Consider the following 20654-nt stretch of genomic DNA (forward strand, 5'->3'; position numbering starts at 1 on the left):
CCGCGGCCCGTCCCGCAGGCCGAGGGGCGGGCCGGGCCGGGTGTCCATGGAAACGGAGCGCACGCGGAGCGCCGCCCTCCTTCCCTGCTTCCCTGCTTCCCGCCGGCCGCCGCCGCAATCGCCACCATGATGCTGCTGGGCCGCGGGCTGGACGCCAGGTACGGGGCCGCGGGGGCCGGGAGCCCCGGGCTGCTGCGGGGGAGGAGGCCCCGCTGCCCGCAGCGCGGCCGGGAGGGCGCGGGGGTCGGGGAGCGATGCGGGCCCGCTCCTTCCCGGCGCGTCTGCCTCCTCGGGAGATGGGGCCGCCGCTGCCTTCCTCCGGTAAAGGCCGCAAAACTTTTCCAGGCCTAGTGTGCTGTGCAGAGATGGAGTAAAGACGTGCTGCCGGTATTTATTTGGACCTCTCGCGAATAATTCTGTGGAGAGTTCTAAGCGGTCGCGATAATTAGGGGGGGAATGAAAACTTTTACATCCCCATATAAGAACACGTAGTGTTTTGCGTCCCAAAATGAAATACTAGTTGCATGAATGTACTGTAAGATCTGAATTGTAAAGTGGGTGATTACGTCTTCCTCCTGGAGGGAAACACTTTTTGATATGATCTTTCAAGAAAATAGGAAATATATACCTTTTCCTGAAGATCTTGTCAGGTAATATAATTTTGAAAAAGAGCTTTATTAGTACTTAATGAAATTCTTACTTGCCTACTCACCCACCAGGTGAAACTGTCCCTATTCAAGTGGTTCTGTGCTCCAGCATGTCCTGGAGGACTGCATAACTTCCTTGGGTTTTTTTTAACCTTAACGGAATCTGTTTTGAACAGCTTGCTGTGAAGCAACCCAACTGGGTTTTTCCTAAGGCAGAACTTTGGCATGAAATACCTTTCCTGAAGTAAAGGTGTTTCTCATTTGAATTGATTGTATTGTTGTTTAGTCTCAAAGTACCACATTTCTTCCAGTTTTTCTCATCATCATATATCCTGATACAAAGTCAGCATTTCAGTATTGGTCAGCAGTATTGGGATACCTTACGGATATGAAGGAAGTTTTTGTTTCTGTCCTGTGCCAAGATAGTGGTAGGAGTGAATTGTCTTGCAGAAAATTCATCACTTGACATCAATAACCTTCTGTTGGATCATGGAGACTTCTGAGGACCCAGAATCTGGCAGGCACTGTTAGCTGAACTGTCTTACAGCTGGTTCACTCAGATCAACAATGGGCATGAGTTCACATGACCATCAAATAATATAGGAATAGGAAAGCAAAATACGAAGTGAAATCTGTGAGATACTGGAATGACTTATCTAATTCATTAATAATGAAACATACAGGCATTCGATGAAATAAATTAATTAGATTTATATAGTTTGAAAGAAAGCTGTTTATTAGTGTGATGGATGTTCTTTCAGTGGTATTACGGTTTTCATCTCTTATGTCCATTCACCTTTCTTCTTTAATTATTGGTGGTATTTATACTCTGTAGTGCAGTTTAATGATTGTTTGCAATTTAAAGAACATTTAATACCTTTAGCAGTTTGTCCTCTACTGCCTAATTTCTCCAGCCACTGCCTTGCCTGCTTAGATTGCAGGCTGCAGCAGGAAGGTGGTCTTGCAGAAGTCTTGTTTGAGACTGTAGGAGTTACCACTGTGTTAGTAACTCATGCCATTTAGTAATATTGAGCTTTTGCTTAAATGCAAGAGGAGAACTTCCAAGCAGATTTTTGCGATTTGGTTTTCGTCTATTGGATCTTTAAGTGTAAATTTGCTTTTTTGTTTGTTTGTTATTCATTCATAAATAAGCACATATTACATCAGTTACAACATTCTCTTTTTCAGAATAAATTTCTGCTTTGCACTGAGATGAGATATCTAAATTATTAATAGTATAATTATATAGTTTTTCTTCTATATGTGTTGTAAACATTTCTGCCTTTCTTATTTTTCACTTATTTTTCTTTGGTATCTAGGGACAATCAGACTAGACAAATGCAAGATGCTGTTTCAAATGTGGAAAAACATTTCGGTGAATTGTGCCAAATATTTGCTGGATATGTACGTAAAACTGCCAGACTACGAGACAAAGCAGATCTTCTGGTAAATGAAATATATGCATATGCAGCTACAGAGACACCAAACTTGAAAGTTGGACTGAAAAACTTTGCAGATGAATTCTCCAGACTTCAAGATTATCGCCAGGCAGAGGTACAAAATTAAAGCTGTACATGTTGTGTTTGCCATCTGAACTTTTCAGTTACTTATCTGTGATTAAAAAGGAAATCATATACTCTGCAATCAGAAGAGAAACAGGAGAAAACATGTCTATATATTAATGTCTGAGCAGGGTAGGCTGCCAAAGCATTCATCATTTACACTCCTAATCACTTCAGGGAAAACTGCCTAAAATTAGTACTGTTGAAGTCAGGAAAACTATCCATATGAACACTTGAAGTATTTGAGAAAGAGCAAGGTTTTTTTTATTGGTGTTAGATTATGATTTATGGTTAATAAAGTGTTCTTTTTTGGTTGTTGACTTGAGTTGTCTAGCAGCAGCTGAGGCAAAATCAGTCATTTTCCTTTTGCTGAGCATTATCAGAAATAGTATTGAAGGGGTATTGTCAGGGACCACTGTAGATTTCATAAGTTTGTAGTTCAGCATTAAAAGTACAAACTTGATTTGGACCATATGTGACTATATAGTCACATTTCTGCTAGATGAGTGAGAGTGCAAAGAAAGGTCTTTATTCCACTTGCACATTTATGTGTGGTGCCAGTCAAACTGTAACATACAGAATTCCAAATACTGAGATTAAAAAAATTCATTCACATGAATGACCAGTACTCAAACAAGTTTTTGGAGTATGTATCTATTCTTTAAGTAGAACATAGAAAATTCCCCTTTATAGTTTTGAACAGCTGAGATCCACTATAATTTTAAAAAGAGACTGAAGTAGTTGACATTCTTTATGTCTTCAGATAGGACTTTTTTATTTTGGAGAGCACTGCAAGTCACCTTTTCATAATAACAAAGTGGAAAAAGAAAACCTTTTAAAAGTACTTAATATAGGAAGCAGAGCATTTGAAATGCAAGGAATATTGTGGATCTTTAACAGTCTGTTTAGGGAGGGATTTTTAAGAAGTAATAAGAAACCTTAGGGTGTGTGTGATTTTTATTTTTCCATAAGCTCTTATATGTCTAGCTCCAGCTGAGCCCCATGTAGGTCCTTATGCTTCAATTGATGTAATAGCAAATTATCCTCTGCTATTACATTTATATTGTGGCCAAAGGTGAATGTGAACTCAGACTGCATGATCTCTCTGTTTTCATCATTAAACTGTGAACCTGTAATTTTGAGGTACATATGTAACAACTTGAGTTTTGCTTTTGTTGATTTTAAATGTGTTTTAAAAAATTGATGTTTGGCCTACATCCTCCTGCCATGGCTGTCTGTAAACCAACATTGCCCTGTGAAAGAAAAAAGGCAGAAGCAGCAAAGGAAAATAGTAGCTTTTAGTCTTTAAATCAAGTTCTCCTTTGCTCCTGAAAACAAAATATATTATCTCAGCTTTGTTTCTTCTGGGCATCAAGTCAGTTAACAGTTTCCCTGTATGCTGACAGAGAGGGCAAGAAAAAATTAGCTTATAAGGATTATCAATTTCTGGTCTTTAGCTGCAGTGCTGGATATATAAATAGTGAGGTGTGAGGTACCACAACACGTGGTAGGGTAAGTAAGTAAGGTGGCCAGGCTATTTGGTTCTTCTGCAATAACTGTTGTTTAGAGCCTTACTGGCCTATTCCTTTCTATTCTATTGGCAGTTAAGTGAAATTGTTTGACAGCGCAGTGGTAGATGGTATCAAGGAGTAATGTTTGCTCAGCTGACATAGATTTTGGCTGACTGGTGACTACCAATATAGGGGGAACTGTCCCTTCCCAGCAGAGGTATTAACCTTGTCCTAATCTGGATGTAGCAGCAATGGGCCACAGGACTCACTCATGGTCCATAAGTCATTGGCAGATTATGCTGGAGCCACTCAGACAGTTTTGTCAGATTTGACAAGCAGGTCTTATCCTATTGCCTGTCTGACCATATGTAGCTGTTTTTCTGATGAGGAGAACTGAAACAAAAATTCAGAACCACTCATCTGTGAGAGCATTTGTGCATTTTACATACCCTGTTATTGGTATTTGTAGTGCACTCAGTACCAGTGATGCTGTTTCCATCATTTTTAAGAAGAGTTCCATTTTGCACAGTGTATTTGATAGCAAAGATTGCTTAGTATGTAACCTTATCAGTAAGTGTAGAGCAAATACACTGATCTTTAGATAGAAAGCTACAGAACTCCAAGAGGCAATGCTGGATATATTTAGTATTCAGTTTGATGTATTCATGATTTTCCATGAGCATTTTCATTTATCCCAATGTAATTAAGAAAAAAGGAATTCCACTAGAAATCAGTTTGAGCTCTTCAGAAAACAAATTCCTTCTTGGTTAATGTACTTGACTGTAGCTTTTACAAAATTTTTAAAACCCTTATCTTAATATTTTTTTCAGCATATATGGATTTAATTTGTAATAAGATGAGTCACCATTAAAATAATTGTTTCCTATTTCTGCACACCGTGGATATGGATGATTTTAGCAACCTTGTGATTTCTTTTTGTAGGTTGACAGGCTGGAAGCCAAGGTTGTCGAACCTCTGAAATGTTATGGGACCATAGTGAAACTTAAAAGGGTAGGTTAAACATGTGTTTTCTCACAAGGTACATTTCCGTGTCCTGGCCTCTCAGTTGAAAACTTTTTGTTTATGGAGAAAATGGTTCTGATTTTTCATACTTCAGTAAGCAGTTTAACTTAATTATATAGTTGGACATCTAAAATGAAGCTATATATATGGTGGAGGAAAGAGCTTTGATATGAAGACAAGGATATTCAGTCTCTTCAAGCACAAACAAATGCTTAGAAAAGGCATTAGTATGACATTTCCTAGATAGTGTAAATAGTGTAAATTCAGGACTTTTTATTTGTAAATAATGTCATTTATTATTGTGTGATTTTGATTATGATGGTGATGATATTATTATTACTAGTATTATTATTATTATTACTGCTTTGGCACTTAGTCATCAATATGCTGCCTTTAACAGCTTTTCTAACTCAGAATTATGTTCTACATTAAAGTTCATAACTTGGAAAACACATTTGAAGTTCATAAGTAGGTAGTGCCTAAATCCCTCTCTGTTAAGTCATTGTAATGACCTGAGGATACACAAAAATCTTAGGTCTCATCATTCACTATTTTTCAAAACAATGTTTAGAGAGGTTTGAAATATTCCCTTAAAATACCTGTAAGTTTCTTTCCTCCAGGAAAGATAAGCTTGATTAAGGAATTGTTAATAAGCCGATACGAAAAGTAGATCTTCATAATACTTGTATCTTTTACAGAGAATACCTTAATCCTGCAAACTCAAATCTGTAATTGATGTATATGTGTGTACCATAATCTACATAAATCAAAAGCTTTAATTATTATTATTATCTGATGGTATTTTACAAAAATACCAAAACAAAAATCTTGTAGTGTATTCATCATGATTAATTTGAATAGATTGTGGCACTGCATCTCAAGCAAGCAGTTGTCCTGTGGGGTTTTTTGTGGTTTTTTTTTTTCCATACGGTGAAGAACCAAGTACTGTTTGTGACTTACTGCACAGTTACCTCACTTGGTGGTTAGAGAAACGATTGTGAAGGAAATGCATCCTACACTTGAGTAGGACTGCCCACAGTAGTCCTTAGCAGAGCTATAGACTGTAGTGCCTAAAACCTGGTATCTTAATGGTCACAAGTTTGTGAGATCTGGAACTGAGTACTTTGTAGGGTATAAATGCTGGGGGTGGACAAGTTTCATGTGTTTGTGGCAGTAGGGTTGCTGAAGAAACACAAAGCATTTCAGCAATGCCTGGGGCTTCCAAAGCATTGAAGAGACTGTCTTGAGGTGCACTGCCACTGATAGCCAGTAATACTGAGGACAGAAGCAACTGAAACCAAGTCATTGCTTGCAACAGTGAATTGAATTTCCTGTGGTCTTTGCCTTTCAGAATGTCAGAAAGTGTTTCATAATGTGTGTTTTAGCTACAGTGAAGAGTACAAGAGCATTTTTAAACCGTAGATGAGGTCAATTATTTTTCCAGTTTACCTTTGAACTAAGACAGAGTTCACTAAAGATTTAGATTAAATGGTTATTTTTTTCCCATTGCACGTTGACCATAAACCTTGGTTAAAACTTCAACTACCTGGTCTTCAGTTATCGTCTGTAATCACTGGGACATATTTAGTGACAAAGGAAATTTGGTCACTCCTGTAAATCTAGCACAAGCTGCTACCTCTAGGACTGCTTTAGCTGTGACTACATTAGCTGACTAAGTAGAATCAGGCAGAGTATGTCATTACAGCTTCTTTCTCTAAAGGGGATGTTCTCGCTGCTGCTTACTTACTGGATCTGTTCCAGAAAGTACACAGCACTGTTTCTGTGTTTTATCTAAAAACAACTTGCTTTTTCTGTGTTGTAAGACATCAATTTCTGTGCTACTAAATGCACTAAAGAGGCTCAGGTCTATCAGAGTAGTGTTGTCCTTTGTCTGTTAATGCAGTAAAATTGTTTGATTCACTTGTTCTGGTTTACATTGCTGAATAGCTTCAGTGGAAGCTAAAACAATATTCTTGTCCTGTAACACAGCTTAAATGTAGGATATGAGGATTTCTTTCTGTTTCATTGTTCTATATATCAATCTTCACTTTTCTGCTTTTTGGCAACTCTGTTCCTGGTTCCTTTCCTTCATGTAAAACAGGACATCATAAAACCAAAGTGATCCACGTGCAGAAGAAAGGATTGATTTGCTTTAATAACTTCAGTGACTGAAGCAGGTAACAGTACAGTGATGAGGCTCTGCCAGCTCATTGTCTGGTGGATGAACTATAGCTGTACTTCTGTATGATTTGAAAATAGATGGGTGACCAGAGTTCTTATGTGTGACTTGAATTCATAGTTAAAACCTAGAGGGACTGTGAATAATTTTATATTCATTGTACCTTTTATCTCATTGCCTATTCCATTCCACTTTTAGAGTGTAACTAAAGCATATTTTCCAAAAACACATCAAAGCTTGGTCTAAAGACACTGGAGGTGAATGTATGACTGTTGGTGGTAGTTAGTGGTTAGTTGATGTTAGTGGTGTTTTGTTTTAATTGAAAGACTTCACCTAATCTTTGGTTCTTGTTACATGCTCCACTGAGATGAAAGAGCTCTGTAATGCTGTGGGTTTTTTTCTGGATGAAGGTATTTAGATGCTAGTAAAACAAATTTTTCTTTTTTTTTCCTCTTAGGTAATGTACACCTTGATTCTTTCACCATAAATTACATTTTCCCCAGCTTTTTAATATTTTTATTGGGTTTTTTTCTGCACCCTTCTCTTGGACAAAGTATGTATGTAACTGTGCCCTACTTTTGTACATCCAAAACTTGTACAGAGCTTCACCACTACGACCATGGTAGCACTAATTCTTTGTCACACTTCAGCTAGGAGAGAAGTATGTTTGGTGGTGGCTGCTGCTACAGAAAACAGAGGTAGAGGAGAGAACAGTTCAGTCCCTGTAGGTATTTCCAAAGTCACTACATGCTAGAAAGAAAGTACTGAATTTAATAATGGTAACTAGAACTTTGCATCCTCAGGTACACTTTGTGTGAAAGTCAGCACCCTTTCAAGCCACAGTGTTAAATCTGATTGACTGTTTTAAATTGGCCTAGAAGGTCAGTGCTATTAATGGGACTCAGTCATTAAATAGCACTAACCATGCAGCTGTGACCATTAGATGGAAAACTTTGTTGTTTCAAAACAAATATGTTCTTTTCTCTTTCTCTACCTTTAAAATTTAAAACTGGAAAAACAATTTAAAAACTTCTATCATTGCTTTTCTTGTAGCCACATGGTTCTCATAAAAGCAAAAGGCCTTTTCAGTATACTTTGACCTTAGAGGTTGTGTAAATTCTGAAAGAACAGCAGTAAAACCTGCACTGATGGGCTGAAGATGAAGTAGTTTTTATTATCAGAAGCCAGCTCTGTGTCCCTGGAGATGAAGCAAAATGACAGTTATATACAAGGATATACAGATAGTAAGGATAGAAACAAGGAAGAAACTGGATGTTTTGACCCTGTCCTCATGTGCAGCCTCGTTATTGAAGGAACACACAGCCCTGTGAAACTTGGCAATCTTGTGCTTGTCACTGAGTAGTGATCTGGTCACAGGATCACAAAACTTACTGAAAGACATACTCTTAGTTGCATATCCTTCTGCCATGGCAACATACAAGCATTAAAATTGTGAAATCCAAGGAAGGAGCACAGACAATTTCCCAATATGATAGCTTCTAATAGCTTTAACTCCTTTCTGGAGTGGCAAATAAAAGTGGAAGTGGTATTTTGGAGTAAAAGGTCATTTGAAATGCATGCCCAATCCTACCTCAGATTTTGTTAGACTTCAGACTGTATTTCTGCTTGTTCTAAACTACTGCTCCTTTAAACTGGAACCATCAAAATGAGTGACCTTCTCCACACCAGCATCAGTGGAATGATAAATACTTGACTGATAATCCTACATTCCAGTAATGTCAAACAGTTTGCAAAACAGTTTTATAACATGAAAAAAATTGAGAAAACTGGTAGATGAACATTCTTAAATTGTTACAGGTCTTCCTAGAAGTACATACTACTTCTCTTTTGGAAATGGAGCAGAAACAGTTGTCAACAGTTTCTGCCCTTTCTAGATCAATTGAGTTTTATCTTCAGCTCCATCATTACTTGGATGTATTTTGTTTCAAATGGTTTTAAACACTTTATTAAATGCATATATATATAAAAATATGCACTTTAACCCTTTCAGCCATACAGTTCCTATGGTACCCTGTGGCACAGAATTGTTTAGGTTGAAAAAGACTTCTGTGATCATTGAGTCCAACCATTAGCCCAGCACCACCATGTTCACCTGGAAACTGTCCCCGAGTGCCAAATTTACACCTTTTTTGAACACTTCCAGAGTGGTGATTCCATCATTTCCCTGGGCAGGTTATTCCAATGCCTGACCACCCTTCCTGTGGAAAAAAATTACTTAATGTTTCATTTAAACTTCCCCTGGTGCAGCTTATTATGTCCTCATCCTGTCACTGCTTGCCTGGGAGAAGAGACTGACCCACACCTGGCTACAGCCTCCTTTCAGGGAGCTGTAGAGAGCAGTAAGGTTCCCCCTGAGCCTTCTCCAGGCTAAACACTCCCAGCTCCCTCAGCCACTCCTCATCAGACTTCTGCTCCAGCCCCTTCAGCAGCTCCACTGTCAGCAGTGACAGCAGGTGGCAGTGGACAGGTGACAGCAGTTATATTTTCTTCATAACTTCTCCTTGGTACTGACTGCTGCCTGCTTTTTTTTTTTTTTTTTTAATGATGCCCCTTTATTTGATGCTGCTTTTTATTTCTAAGTACAACATTTTGTTTTATTTTATTGCTAAGTCAGAAATTATTCTGCCTTCTTAGCACTCTGGGGATCTCAGCTTGTGACCATCTGCTATACTTTTCATATAAAGCTGTGAATATCTTTTTCTTTCCTTCCCCACATTTTCAATCATAACATGTGCTATAGGGAGTTGCACAAGGTGCTAAACTCTCTCAGTCCCCACTGACTTCTCTTTCATAGGATCAATTGACAGATCACTAAAATCTGTTTTTATTTGAAGCAGAAGTTTTGTCCATGTTTTCTAGGCAATGCATGTATGAAGGAGAGCATATTTTGTATTACCTGAGATGTATTTCAAACATGTCTATAACATTTATTTCCAGGATGATCTTAGAGCAACTTTAACAGCCAAGAACCGAGAAGCCAAGCAATTATCTCAGCTGGAAAAGACACGTCAGCGGAATCCGTCAGATCTGCACGTTATCGTATCCTGCGATTCTAGTCACTAGGAGAAAGATTTTTACAATTTCTTGGGAATTAAACTGTTATGTTTAGGAAGTAGTAATAACAATAATGCTCCTTAGAGGAACTGTTTCCAATGCTGAATCTTTTCTTAAACTTAATTACAGTTGCTACAGAGCAGTAGTTAATCACTTTTGAATTGAAAAGAAACTATGAATTATTTGATATGTTTATGCAAGAGAGGTAGGCATAGATTACATCCAGGAATTTGGAAGTTTTTGAAAGTAAGTGTAATCACACAGTCTATTTTTTATTGCTGTGGAGTTATTGTTTTTCTACCTGCCATTTTGGTTATATTGTGCTTCCTGGTACCTAGATGGGATATAAGTTTCCTCCAGCTGTATGAAAGGATAAGTTGTTATTCTGCTAGTAGAATGTTCAGCTAGACTGCTCTTCATTTCCAAAGACCAGTCACCCTCCCCAGTATACTATTCTGTATCACAGTGGGAAAAATTAAGCCTCCATCAAACTGAATTAGAATTTCCATTAAAATCTTACAGAAGTTTCAAATTTTGAAGCAGTCATAATCTAGGGAATGCCAAAATAAATGGGATCAAGGCCATCCTACTTCAGTCCCTTTATGGTTATGTATTATGGTACAGGATCTAGGTTCATGATGTGCTGTTTACTTTTTATTACATTTTAGTGTTGGACTTGGGAGTTAAGCAGTCCTATTCATGGTTGGATTTTATCAACTCTGTTTTAGAATCTTCAGGATCTTTGTAGTGATTGGGGCATAAGACTGTAGAAAGAGTGAAAATGTCTGCGTTGGTCAAACTGAACACAGGAGAATTACATTTTATTTTTGAATTTGCCAGAGAATTTCCATTTAATATTAATCAAATCAGCTAAATCAGTTCATGACTAATTAGAATTCTATGTGTAATAAAGACAGATGTTTGTCAGCCACAGGATTAGAATTTGAGCTGTGTTGCAAAGTTCTCTTTTGTTGGAATTAAGGCAGTAAATTATAACAATAAGCTGTTTTTATTTCCCAAAGGGAGACTGGTCCCATTTTTCTCCCTTGAGCTAATTCCCGTTTCATTTCATTTCATGGATATGTCACTGGCACCTAGTTCACTTCTTCTTGTTTCTTTTCTAAGCTTCTCCCAAATACTCTTCTGTGACTTAGCTTCTTGTAACACCTGTTTTCTACACTTAAAGCTTTGCCTCAAGAGTTACAAAATCTCAGTACAGTCTGATTCTGCACATGGCAAAAGCACCAAATGCTGCCTGTTAGCATTTTAAAGTGATTGACACTTTAAAAGGTCAGATTGACACTTAAAACACATAAAAAGGTATTAGGAGCAGGAATGTGTTCATTTGCTTTTCAGGATGTGTGTAGGTCAGCTTTCAGGTCTGAGACAGGCTTTACCACATTAGAGCAAAGCAGCTGGGCTCCTGCAGGGGTTCTCTTATTCTTGAGCAACTGTGATGTTGCAGCAGTGAATAACTTTGGCCACAGATAGCAAAGAATCTGTACTCACTTGCATCTTACAAATGATGTGTTAGCACAGCTTTGAAAGGAAAACATTACCAGATTTTTAGAAATACACTTCTGTAAATAAAAATAGATTTTTTTTTTCCCTGAAGAAGTCTGCTAAACTGTAGGCTGCCTGCTTTTTATTATTTTAAAAATAAATAACCAAGCCCTCAGTCCAAAACAGACAGCTATACTGAAATGTTTTGGCCTGGATAGTTGAATTCTTAGCAAAGCTCTACCAAACTTTACATCTTACAGCCAGAGGCTTCAGACAACATAATAGCACTAAATACATAGATGCTTTGAAATAATTAAGGTAAATAGTTCACAGTATATTGAAAGTAGAATATTGCTTGTTACATTGCCATTTTTTTCCTTTACTAATATTTCCAGTCACAGGTGAGTGTTCAGAAGATGCCAAACTGCTGTTGTTCAAACTATGCGGGCTCTGTGACTTGAGACACTTCACTCTAAAACAACCAGAATTCCTCTCCCAAAGCATATGTGACAAATTATGTCCAATCTAAGATGTATTGAGGAGGTGTATTTGATTATCATAGAAATGACATACTGTATTTGTATGCATAAGGGCTGCATATGCATAATAGCTGCCTCACTTGCAGAGTGACTGATTGAAGTAATTGAAAATACACAAAATGTCTTTTCTTCCCTCCTGTGGTTTGGGCAAAATCAAGAGAGATGAACATATGACTTTATGTACTACTAAAGATCATTATCAATTTTGTTTGCCCCATAATGGCAGGGTTGTGTCTATGATGTCAGGCTGTTTTTGAAAGGAGATTGTTTCAAATTGCTAATCCTGTAAAATAAGGTTAGCAGATTACAGTCAAAGAAGTGAACAGAGCATGCCTTATTCCTTAGGTTTCTATATATGTAACACTAAAAGCTAGATCACAGGAACTGGACCTGTGTTGTCTTTTTCCATTAAAAAAAAATGCTCTCAAGTTGCAGTTTTGTAGAAATGGGAAGAACCTTACAACTTGATCATAGGATACAGTATTTGATCCATGTACTACTTTCAAATCTAATGACAAAATAGATTTGTGAAGATACTTACTGACTGAGCCTCTAAGTATCACTAGTGTGTGACATTTGACCAATAATGTATGGAAAATAACAGAAGTTTAGACCCAAATCTTGTAGATTTCAAGTGCAAGCTCTTACAGCTGTACATTGTGAAACTGTAATAGTACACAGTTCTCAGACTTGACTTAATCAGAATATTTTCAATATCTTTCCTGAAATGGTAGTGATCTTTCTATAAAGTTCATAATTCTATCTAATTAAAGTAGCTATCTAAAATGCTTTTTGTATAACAGATATGTGTATTTATGTGTATTTATGTGTTAGGAATTGGTTGATGTGTCCCCTTCCCAGTGCCCTGCTGAAAATGTTTTTAATAATATATTTTAATAATGCAAAAATATTAAAAACATAAAATACCTGAAATGCATTTAAATCTAAAAATTACAGTAACTCTAGCCTGCAAGATTGAGATATTTACAGGGTAAGTACATTAGTTCTAGCTGCTGCTATAATTGCTTATTTAAATAATTTGTAAAAATTTACTGAGATAATGTTCAGCACACTACAGTGAAAAGAAACTTTCTGGACCCAGCAGATTGATCTGCAGTAGAAAATAAGGGGTGACCTTTCCTGCTCACCCACCACTATGGCCTGTGCTGGGTTAAGTACCTAAACCCAGTCACTGTGTTGTCAGTGGGATGTCAGGACTGGCTCAGTAAAACTATCCCATGATCATTACAGAAAATGAATCAAGGCAGAGGGACTTTCCTGACTGGCTGCAGCTGGTCATTCTTCATGGTTCACATCAAAGTCACAACAGTGTAGAAGGCATCTTTATATGTTCATTAAGCTACAACTGGCCACTAGCCAAGGCATCTTTATATGTTCATTAAGCTACAGATTTAAAATATTGTAACACACATATGTATTGTTTTGCAAACTCAGACTTAAATCATGGCAATTACAGCAAATAGCTTTGTATCAAATGCAAGACTAATTTCACCTTTGTGTTACTTTACCAGGCTGAAAATGAACTGCATAGAGCGTCACTGGATGCGACTCGAACAACTCGGCACTTAGAGGAAACCATTGATAATTTTGAGAAACAGAAGATAAGGGACATCAAAGTATGTGTGCTCACATTTCATCTTACATAATAAGATTAATACTATAATAAAATTAGTCAGGGGCAAGATTAGCAACATTCTAGTATTCACTGAAATGCAAATCTCATGGTATTCATTAATATTTCACAGATTTGTAAATTATAGATATAGAATCTACAGATAACTTGTCCTCAACCTGCTATAAAAGTATCAAAACTTCTGACTGGAAATATCTTAGGAATACATATTGGAGATTATCAAATGGCTTTTCAGTAAGACATGTTATTCCTAATACATTTTCTCTTTGCTTTTGAAGTATTTATTTAGAATTTATTATTAAATAATAACTGCATAAGTGATAGCCCAGCCAGAATTTATGTTTCATGTCTAAAATTAATTTAGATTCATCCAATCTGACTATTTAAAAGTACTAAGTATCATGCAGTTACTTATATCATATAAATACCAAATACAGAGTACAGTAATTTTTTGAAGTGAAAATATACTGCATTAAGAAAACCTTTCTTTTCATTTGCTTTCAGAATATATTTTCTGAATTTATAACTATTGAAATGTTGTTCCATGGGAAAGCTTTAGAGATATATACAGCTGCCTATCAGAATATCCAAAATATTGATGAAAATGAAGATTTGGAGGTAAGAGTGATTGAAATTTGCTTTTCTGTTTACTTCCTATATAAAAACAGTTTCCACAATTGGGCTACACATGTCCCACACAGAGAAATGCAACAAATATTTCAGGAAACTCACATATACCAAGCTTTTTTTTTTGCACTTCTTCAGCAAGAGCATGCAGGTTTGTAATCTCAGAGAACAGAGAGAGCAACTGCAGTGGCAATCTAATCTTTCCCACAAAACACAGAAAAGAGACTCACAAAATTACCTGCCAGTCTAATCTCAGCTAAACATAAAACAGTTTTTAAAGTGTCTTCTGCAGTGTCTTGCTCTAAAGATTAATGTAGAAAAAATTTTATACTGCTGTGATAAGATGTTGTAAAGACTAACTACTACATTAAAGATCTCCCTCTAACCTGAATTTTGTTTGTTTGTTTTCATCTTTTAATCATTTTTTTTTATTAGGCAAAAAATGCAACAAATATTTCAGGTTCCCAGAAGAAACTCACATATACCAAGCTTTTTTTTTTGCACTTCTTCAGCAAGAGCATGCAGGTTTGTAATCTCAGAGAACACAGACAGCAACTGCAGTGGCAATCTAATCTTTCCCACAAAACACAGAAAAGAGACTCACAAAATTACCTGCCAGTCTAATCTCAGCTAAACATAAAACAGTTTTTAAAGTGTCTTCTGCAGTGTCTTGCTCTAAAGATTAATGTAGAAAAAATTTTATACTGCTGTGATAAGATGTTGTAAAGACTAACTACTACATTAAAGATCTCCCTCTAACCTGAATTTTGTTTGTTTGTTTTCATCTTTTAATCATTTTTTTTTATTAGGCTGTTACAGAATTAAGAGACATTTGTTATTTACTACATTGGGGTTTTTGCCTTGTGGCAGTAACCAGCTTCAAGTCACCCTTTCTTTTCTTTCTGAATTATGGTCTCTCTTTCCCAAGATAGGCTTTTCAGTCCTTTATTCATTCTTGCAGTTCTTCTGGATGTTGGGTCTTTAAACTTAATATCATGGAAGTGTGTGTTGTGTATGTATGTTTGGTTTGTCAAAAAAGTTGGATCATTTTCAGTCTTTTTTTGTAAATCCCACCAGTCATAATTTTATTCTGTCTATATTCTGAAATGGCTCAGAACCAAGTTAGTGCAAGACTTAAAAAACCATGAGTCTTCAGTGAGTCATATTTGAGACTTCTTGGTAATTTTACTTCATTTAAACTATGCCATGGCAATTTTGTACTATTTTAGTTTCACAATTATAATGGCACATGGCACCAATTCAGAAATCTCCTTAAAGTCAGTCCTTTGTCTTTCACAACAAAATTTTGAATCTTATTTTAAATTTTCTGTTAATTGGACAATTACTTACTTTTCCTAAAAATACTGACCATAATATACCATCTTCTTGACTTAAAGTCTTGCACAAATAGCTGTATTGGTATTGAAATAACTTGAAAATATAATGGATGTCATGGTCTCCCCTGTATTCTAAGAGGCTTCCCAAATTTTTCTTGAGTTGTACATTTTCTGTACAGTTCAAATAACATTTTTCTGATGCAGTTGTATCAGACAGCAGGGATTTGCTTGTGAAGGGGTTGAGTTCATCTCTGCAAGAAATGGAGAGCCTGAAGGAGTTGCTGGGGTTCACACTTCTATCTTAGCCTGAAACTCAGCTACATATGTTGGTGGGAAACCATTGCAGTTTTCCCTGTGTAAATGCCCCCAAAGCTCTGAAGAATGTTTACCTTGACCACATAAGTATGTTGATGTGCCTCAGGTTAAGCAAGGACATTGTTTCAGCTAAAAGTGATCAGTCCAAACTACAGTTGATGCACATCTCTAGATCAAGTTTCATTCTCCAATGCTGCATTTCTGCAAGCTTCAGTCTTGGTGATTCTTAGCTTGCAAGCATCTAAGTCACAGCTTTCTCCATTTGATTAGGTTTTTCGGAGCTCACTTTATCCTCCAGACTATCAGTCTCGCTTAGACATAGTTCGTGCAAATTCCAAGTCCCCCTTGCAAAGAACTGGCTCCTCAAAATCTTCACTGAGAACAGCACAGGTAAGAAAAAATTACATACTAAAGCACTATATTAAAGCTCTACTTAGCTAATGCACATGGATCCACTGTCTTTGAATTCAGGACCATCAGAAATGTAAAGAAACTTTCAATGGCATCAGTATCATAATAGGCTCTTGATAATGCAGCTTTATGAATGAAGGGAAAAAAACCTCAGCTTTTAAAGCTGTGTTGCTTACTTTTGACAAATGCCATTTCCAGCAATACTTTGTCTTCCATCAACAACTGTGGCATCTTGCAGAGAAGAGATCTAGGAGCTTATTTGAAAGAGCAGCGACATTCTTAGAATACTTGCATATTCTTAGTATTCAGATTCTAAAGTGTGACCTCTCTACCAGATCCTAATCCAGACTAGTGATACCTTCTAGCAGCAGAGCAAACTCATGACCTACAGACTTCTTCATTTATTCTCTGAAAATTCACAGCAGGTGAGGAAAAGAATGATAAAAAAGAGTGAAACAGTTGAAGACACTGCCACTCTTTTTGGACCAGCTACCTTGCAAATATCTTTGCCACTTGTTTACAGCAGTAAACTTGCAGACATTGCAAAATGGCTAAATTATTTTTAATTCATTGCAACTGAAATCCTGTAACTACAATGATTCTTACCAGTGTTTCAGTTAAAGACAAAGCCACATTTAAAATGCATGTATCTTACCTTTCTTCTTTGAATAGAATCATGCATTGATATTGTAGTGAGGAATACTTTTCTTGACTTTGTACACACTTTACACCTTCTCTGCTCTCAATACAGAACAGCATCAATTACTACAGTTGAGCTGTTCTGTTGAAAGCACGAATTGTGTCATCTGAAGAGATACAACCTAGTGATTCAGTGCATGAAGTACTACCTTCACTGAGAATTTGCCAGTCCTCTATCACTCAAGCAAATTTCATATTCAAGATTCCAAAGCTTGAATTCACTTCAGGGTGTGAATTCACAAGCATATTCACTTCAGAAAATGTGAGAGAAAAAAACACAAAACAAGAAAACTGAGATTATGTACACTGTGATTTCTCCCAGAGGTAGAGTGCAACTCCATTTTGACTAACCAACCTTTCTCATTTCCTAGACTGCTCTTAATTCTAACTTTGGGTGTTAGTGTTCTTATAACCTCTAACTTGCCTGAAAAGAACAGGAAGTCATCTAGACCTAGAGGAAAACTGCAATGCAGTTCAAAATAAGGTCATCTTACTTGGCTGCAGTGTGTCTGCAGAGGAGGATCACATGGCAGAAAAAAGGGCTGGAACACCCTACTAATGCAGTCACCATAGGGCAGTGAAGAAAGGGCAGCCCTTTCTGATTCTGTAAATAGCATGGTGCTGAATTACACTAAGGGCTCTAATCTTTGGAACCACCAAACAGCTCTTGAGAAAAAAAATGCTGTATTCAGAAAAACCTGCAGGTGACTTGTTTTATCTTTTCTGTGGATCTTTCACTCTGAAATTTTTGACACATGTCCTGCTGCACAGTAGTCCTTTACTGTCTGTAATGTAGTACTTTTCTATTTCCAGTATAAAGCAGTATAAATGATGTGGGAAGCAGTTCACAGAATCACACAGTCCAAGTCTGTGGGGCAGGGGAGGACAGACACACAACACTAGGCTGTACATGGGGGACAGCGTGGGCAGTCACTGCATACCAGATGAAATAAAATGTTCCAGTAACACAATTCAGGTCTTTTCAGAGGATTTAACACATACCATCCTTGAATTTATTTCTGCCTCTGTGGACTAAGTTTCTATATTATTTGTATGTTAAAAATCTAAAGTACTCCTTGATCTTGATTAATTTTCTCACAGAGAGCTATGTCCTTCATTTTACGACACTTCACTTGGCAGTTTATCCTCAATGTTTTGGTTTACCAATTCAGGTTGGTATAGCTTATATTTTGGAACTATAGCAAAACAGAATGACCTTTTCCAGATATTTTAAATCAAATTCAACTACACAAGTTTTACCTACATCCATTAAATATAACCAACTTCTGTACTGACACTCTGTAGGACAGCAAAGTATCATTTTAACCACTATTGAAAATGACTGCATCCAAATGATCCAGCACTAAGATGTGGAGAGAATTGCCATGTTTCTGAAGTAGCATCTACAGTGAAAGGTGGAGCTGAACTGCTTAAACAAGGACTGTCATGACCTCCATGCAACTCATTAATTTTTACGTAAAATTATTTATGGTCAAAAAATTGTCATATTTTTCTTTTTTTGCATTAAGTTATGAAAAATTAAATTTTTATACTGGTACATTTTAGTTCTTTGGCATAATAACTTGGCTTTAAATTGCATAATTTATTTTCTCACCTTCCTTCCCTGATCCACTTTGGTTCTTAGGGATAGCCATCTTACCACCAGCAGTGATAACATTTAATATACTATTTAGTTAATTGCTGCATGGTCAGAGTTATTTGAGTAGTGAGCAGAAAAAAGCCATAAAGCCAAAATTGTTCTTATTTCAGGAAAGGGAGGGGGGAGCTTTTCTTCAGAAATACGATGCAAGTTCTGCTGAAGAATTTCAGATGCTCTGAACTAGGAAAAAACTTAAAAAATTAGTCTGTCCCAGTGAAATTAATTTCTCTGATACAAGTTCTACTGAAGAATTTCAGATGCTGAACTAGGAAAAAACTTAAAAAATTAGTCTGTCCCAGTGAAATTAATTTCTCCTTAACAGGCTCAATCTGCAGCATTCCTTAAACTCCAGTTACAAATAACTGCTATTGTCTTTTTTTTCTTTCATGGAATGAGAGATTGCTGCTTTAGACATTTCAACTCAAGTTAACCCAGCTTTGCCCAATGATTAACTCCATTTTCTGTTGTGTTCAGGAATTTGTAAGCAACTATTTTGCTTCAAGCTAAATTATGTACTTGGTGAGCATGAACAAGACTTAAAGATTTTTCTTCTTTCAGAAGTTCAATGACTACAGTTTGCTTTATGCACACACAAAATCTTACATTACATACATGGCTGTATGAATTATAACATGTCAGAAGTCAATTTAATAATCAGCATTTAAGGACCTTTAAAATAGGGGGCTGCTTAAAAGAAAAAGCAAGCTCTGTCTTCAGTACAGAAGTTTTTATTATATCACTGTATGTGAGAAGACACAGAAAATATAACAAAAATTAGAGCTGCACATGCCCTTAGAGAACTACTGAACCTGAAATTTTTCAAAAGCATTCCAGATGACTTGGATAAGTGTCTTCAATGTTCTCTTTCTTACAGGGAAAGGAAAAAAATACATGTATCCTTCTTTAAATTGTAAATGTTGCATTGTCTGGGAAGAATCTATCTTAAACAGGAATTAGATTGAGCTCTCATTAAAAAAAAGTAGAGGCTGCAGAATCTGTCAAATGAGATGAAAGCCTGGCAGCTGACACTTGTCTTTAATGTTTGATGAACCAAAAAAAGAAGTTACTCTAAAGGCAAGCTCTGATGGGCAGGGAAAGAAGTTTGTCTATGATTCAAGACTCTTCAGTTTGTGTAATTAATTATTGGGGAAAAAAAGGTAAAAAGCTTAAGCAGCATCGCTTTGAGCTTTTAACTGACAAGGTCTGATGTCTTCAAGGTAAGATTAGGCCCTAATACTCCTCTTCAGCCTGCTGCTCCAGCAGCCAACCCAAGAAAAAACTGATTTGCATCTTATTTTTAGCATGAATTTGGTAAAAAATACCATTTTACCTATCCTATAATTCTGAAGGACTACATGGATTTTTTTTTGCTTTTAAAAATCATTATATTTTTATTCTGTGTCATGTATCTTTCCATTGGTGTGCATGTTATGAAGAGTTAATAAATAAACAGCTTACCCCCTACCCCCAAAGGAAGACCCTGCATTTAGGCTGAAAATACCAATGGAGAATTATTTTTTGTTTGCAGAAAACAAACAGTTGATACCCTTTGGTTGGATTTTTGTTTTATCAGATCTCCCGCAGAATGCTAAGAAAAGATGAAGAAGAGGACGAGGAGGAAGATGAAGATGATGAAGAGGATGATGAGGAGGATGAATTTGATGCTACTAAGGAAGTGAGATAACAAAACTGCTCTAAGAGGGGGTTTTTTATTAAGGGGGGAAAAAACCCCTTTACCTAAAGGCTTTTGTATGTTGGATCTAATATTTCACGGGGGTGCATATTTAGAATTCCAGCAGGAGCAAGAATCAGCACTGATTTTAGAGTGCCAGACAATAAATGACCGCTTTCAAAGGATGGAACACAATCCATTGAAAGTAGGCAATTTCAGTAGCTAGAAAATTAAATATTT

At 36.7% G+C, this 20654-nt stretch overlaps 1 protein-coding gene across 4 annotated transcripts in view; it reads left to right on the top strand.

Annotated features, from left to right (window-relative positions):
* Positions 1–20654, top strand: part of CIBAR1 (CBY1 interacting BAR domain containing 1) — a 25201-nt gene continuing 4547 nt past the window's right edge. For 2 of the 4 annotated variants that reach the window (XR_005627164.1, XM_039706025.1), the window contains exons 1-9: positions 1–158; positions 1967–2201; positions 4663–4731; positions 9881–9982; positions 11896–11901; positions 13572–13676; positions 14198–14311; positions 16243–16362; positions 20316–20417. Coding sequence is in view for 3 of the 4 variants with exons in the window: in XM_039706025.1 (XP_039561959.1) it covers positions 127–158; positions 1967–2201; positions 4663–4731; positions 9881–9982; positions 11896–11901; positions 13572–13676; positions 14198–14311; positions 16243–16362; positions 20316–20417 (885 nt within the window). In the remaining variant the exon portion in view is untranslated. Of the gene's footprint in view, positions 159–238; positions 388–1966; positions 2202–4662; positions 4732–9880; positions 9983–11895; positions 11902–13571; positions 13677–14197; positions 14312–16242; positions 16363–20315; positions 20418–20654 lie in introns of those variants that run through there. The other 2 variants (XM_039706027.1, XM_039706028.1) reach the window with 2 other exon arrangements.

The sequence above is a fragment of the Passer montanus genome, unplaced genomic scaffold, assembly GCF_014805655.1.
Source record: "Passer montanus isolate IOZ18808 unplaced genomic scaffold, ASM1480565v1 scaffold19, whole genome shotgun sequence".
NCBI classification, from domain to species: Eukaryota; Metazoa; Chordata; class Aves; order Passeriformes; family Passeridae; genus Passer; species Passer montanus.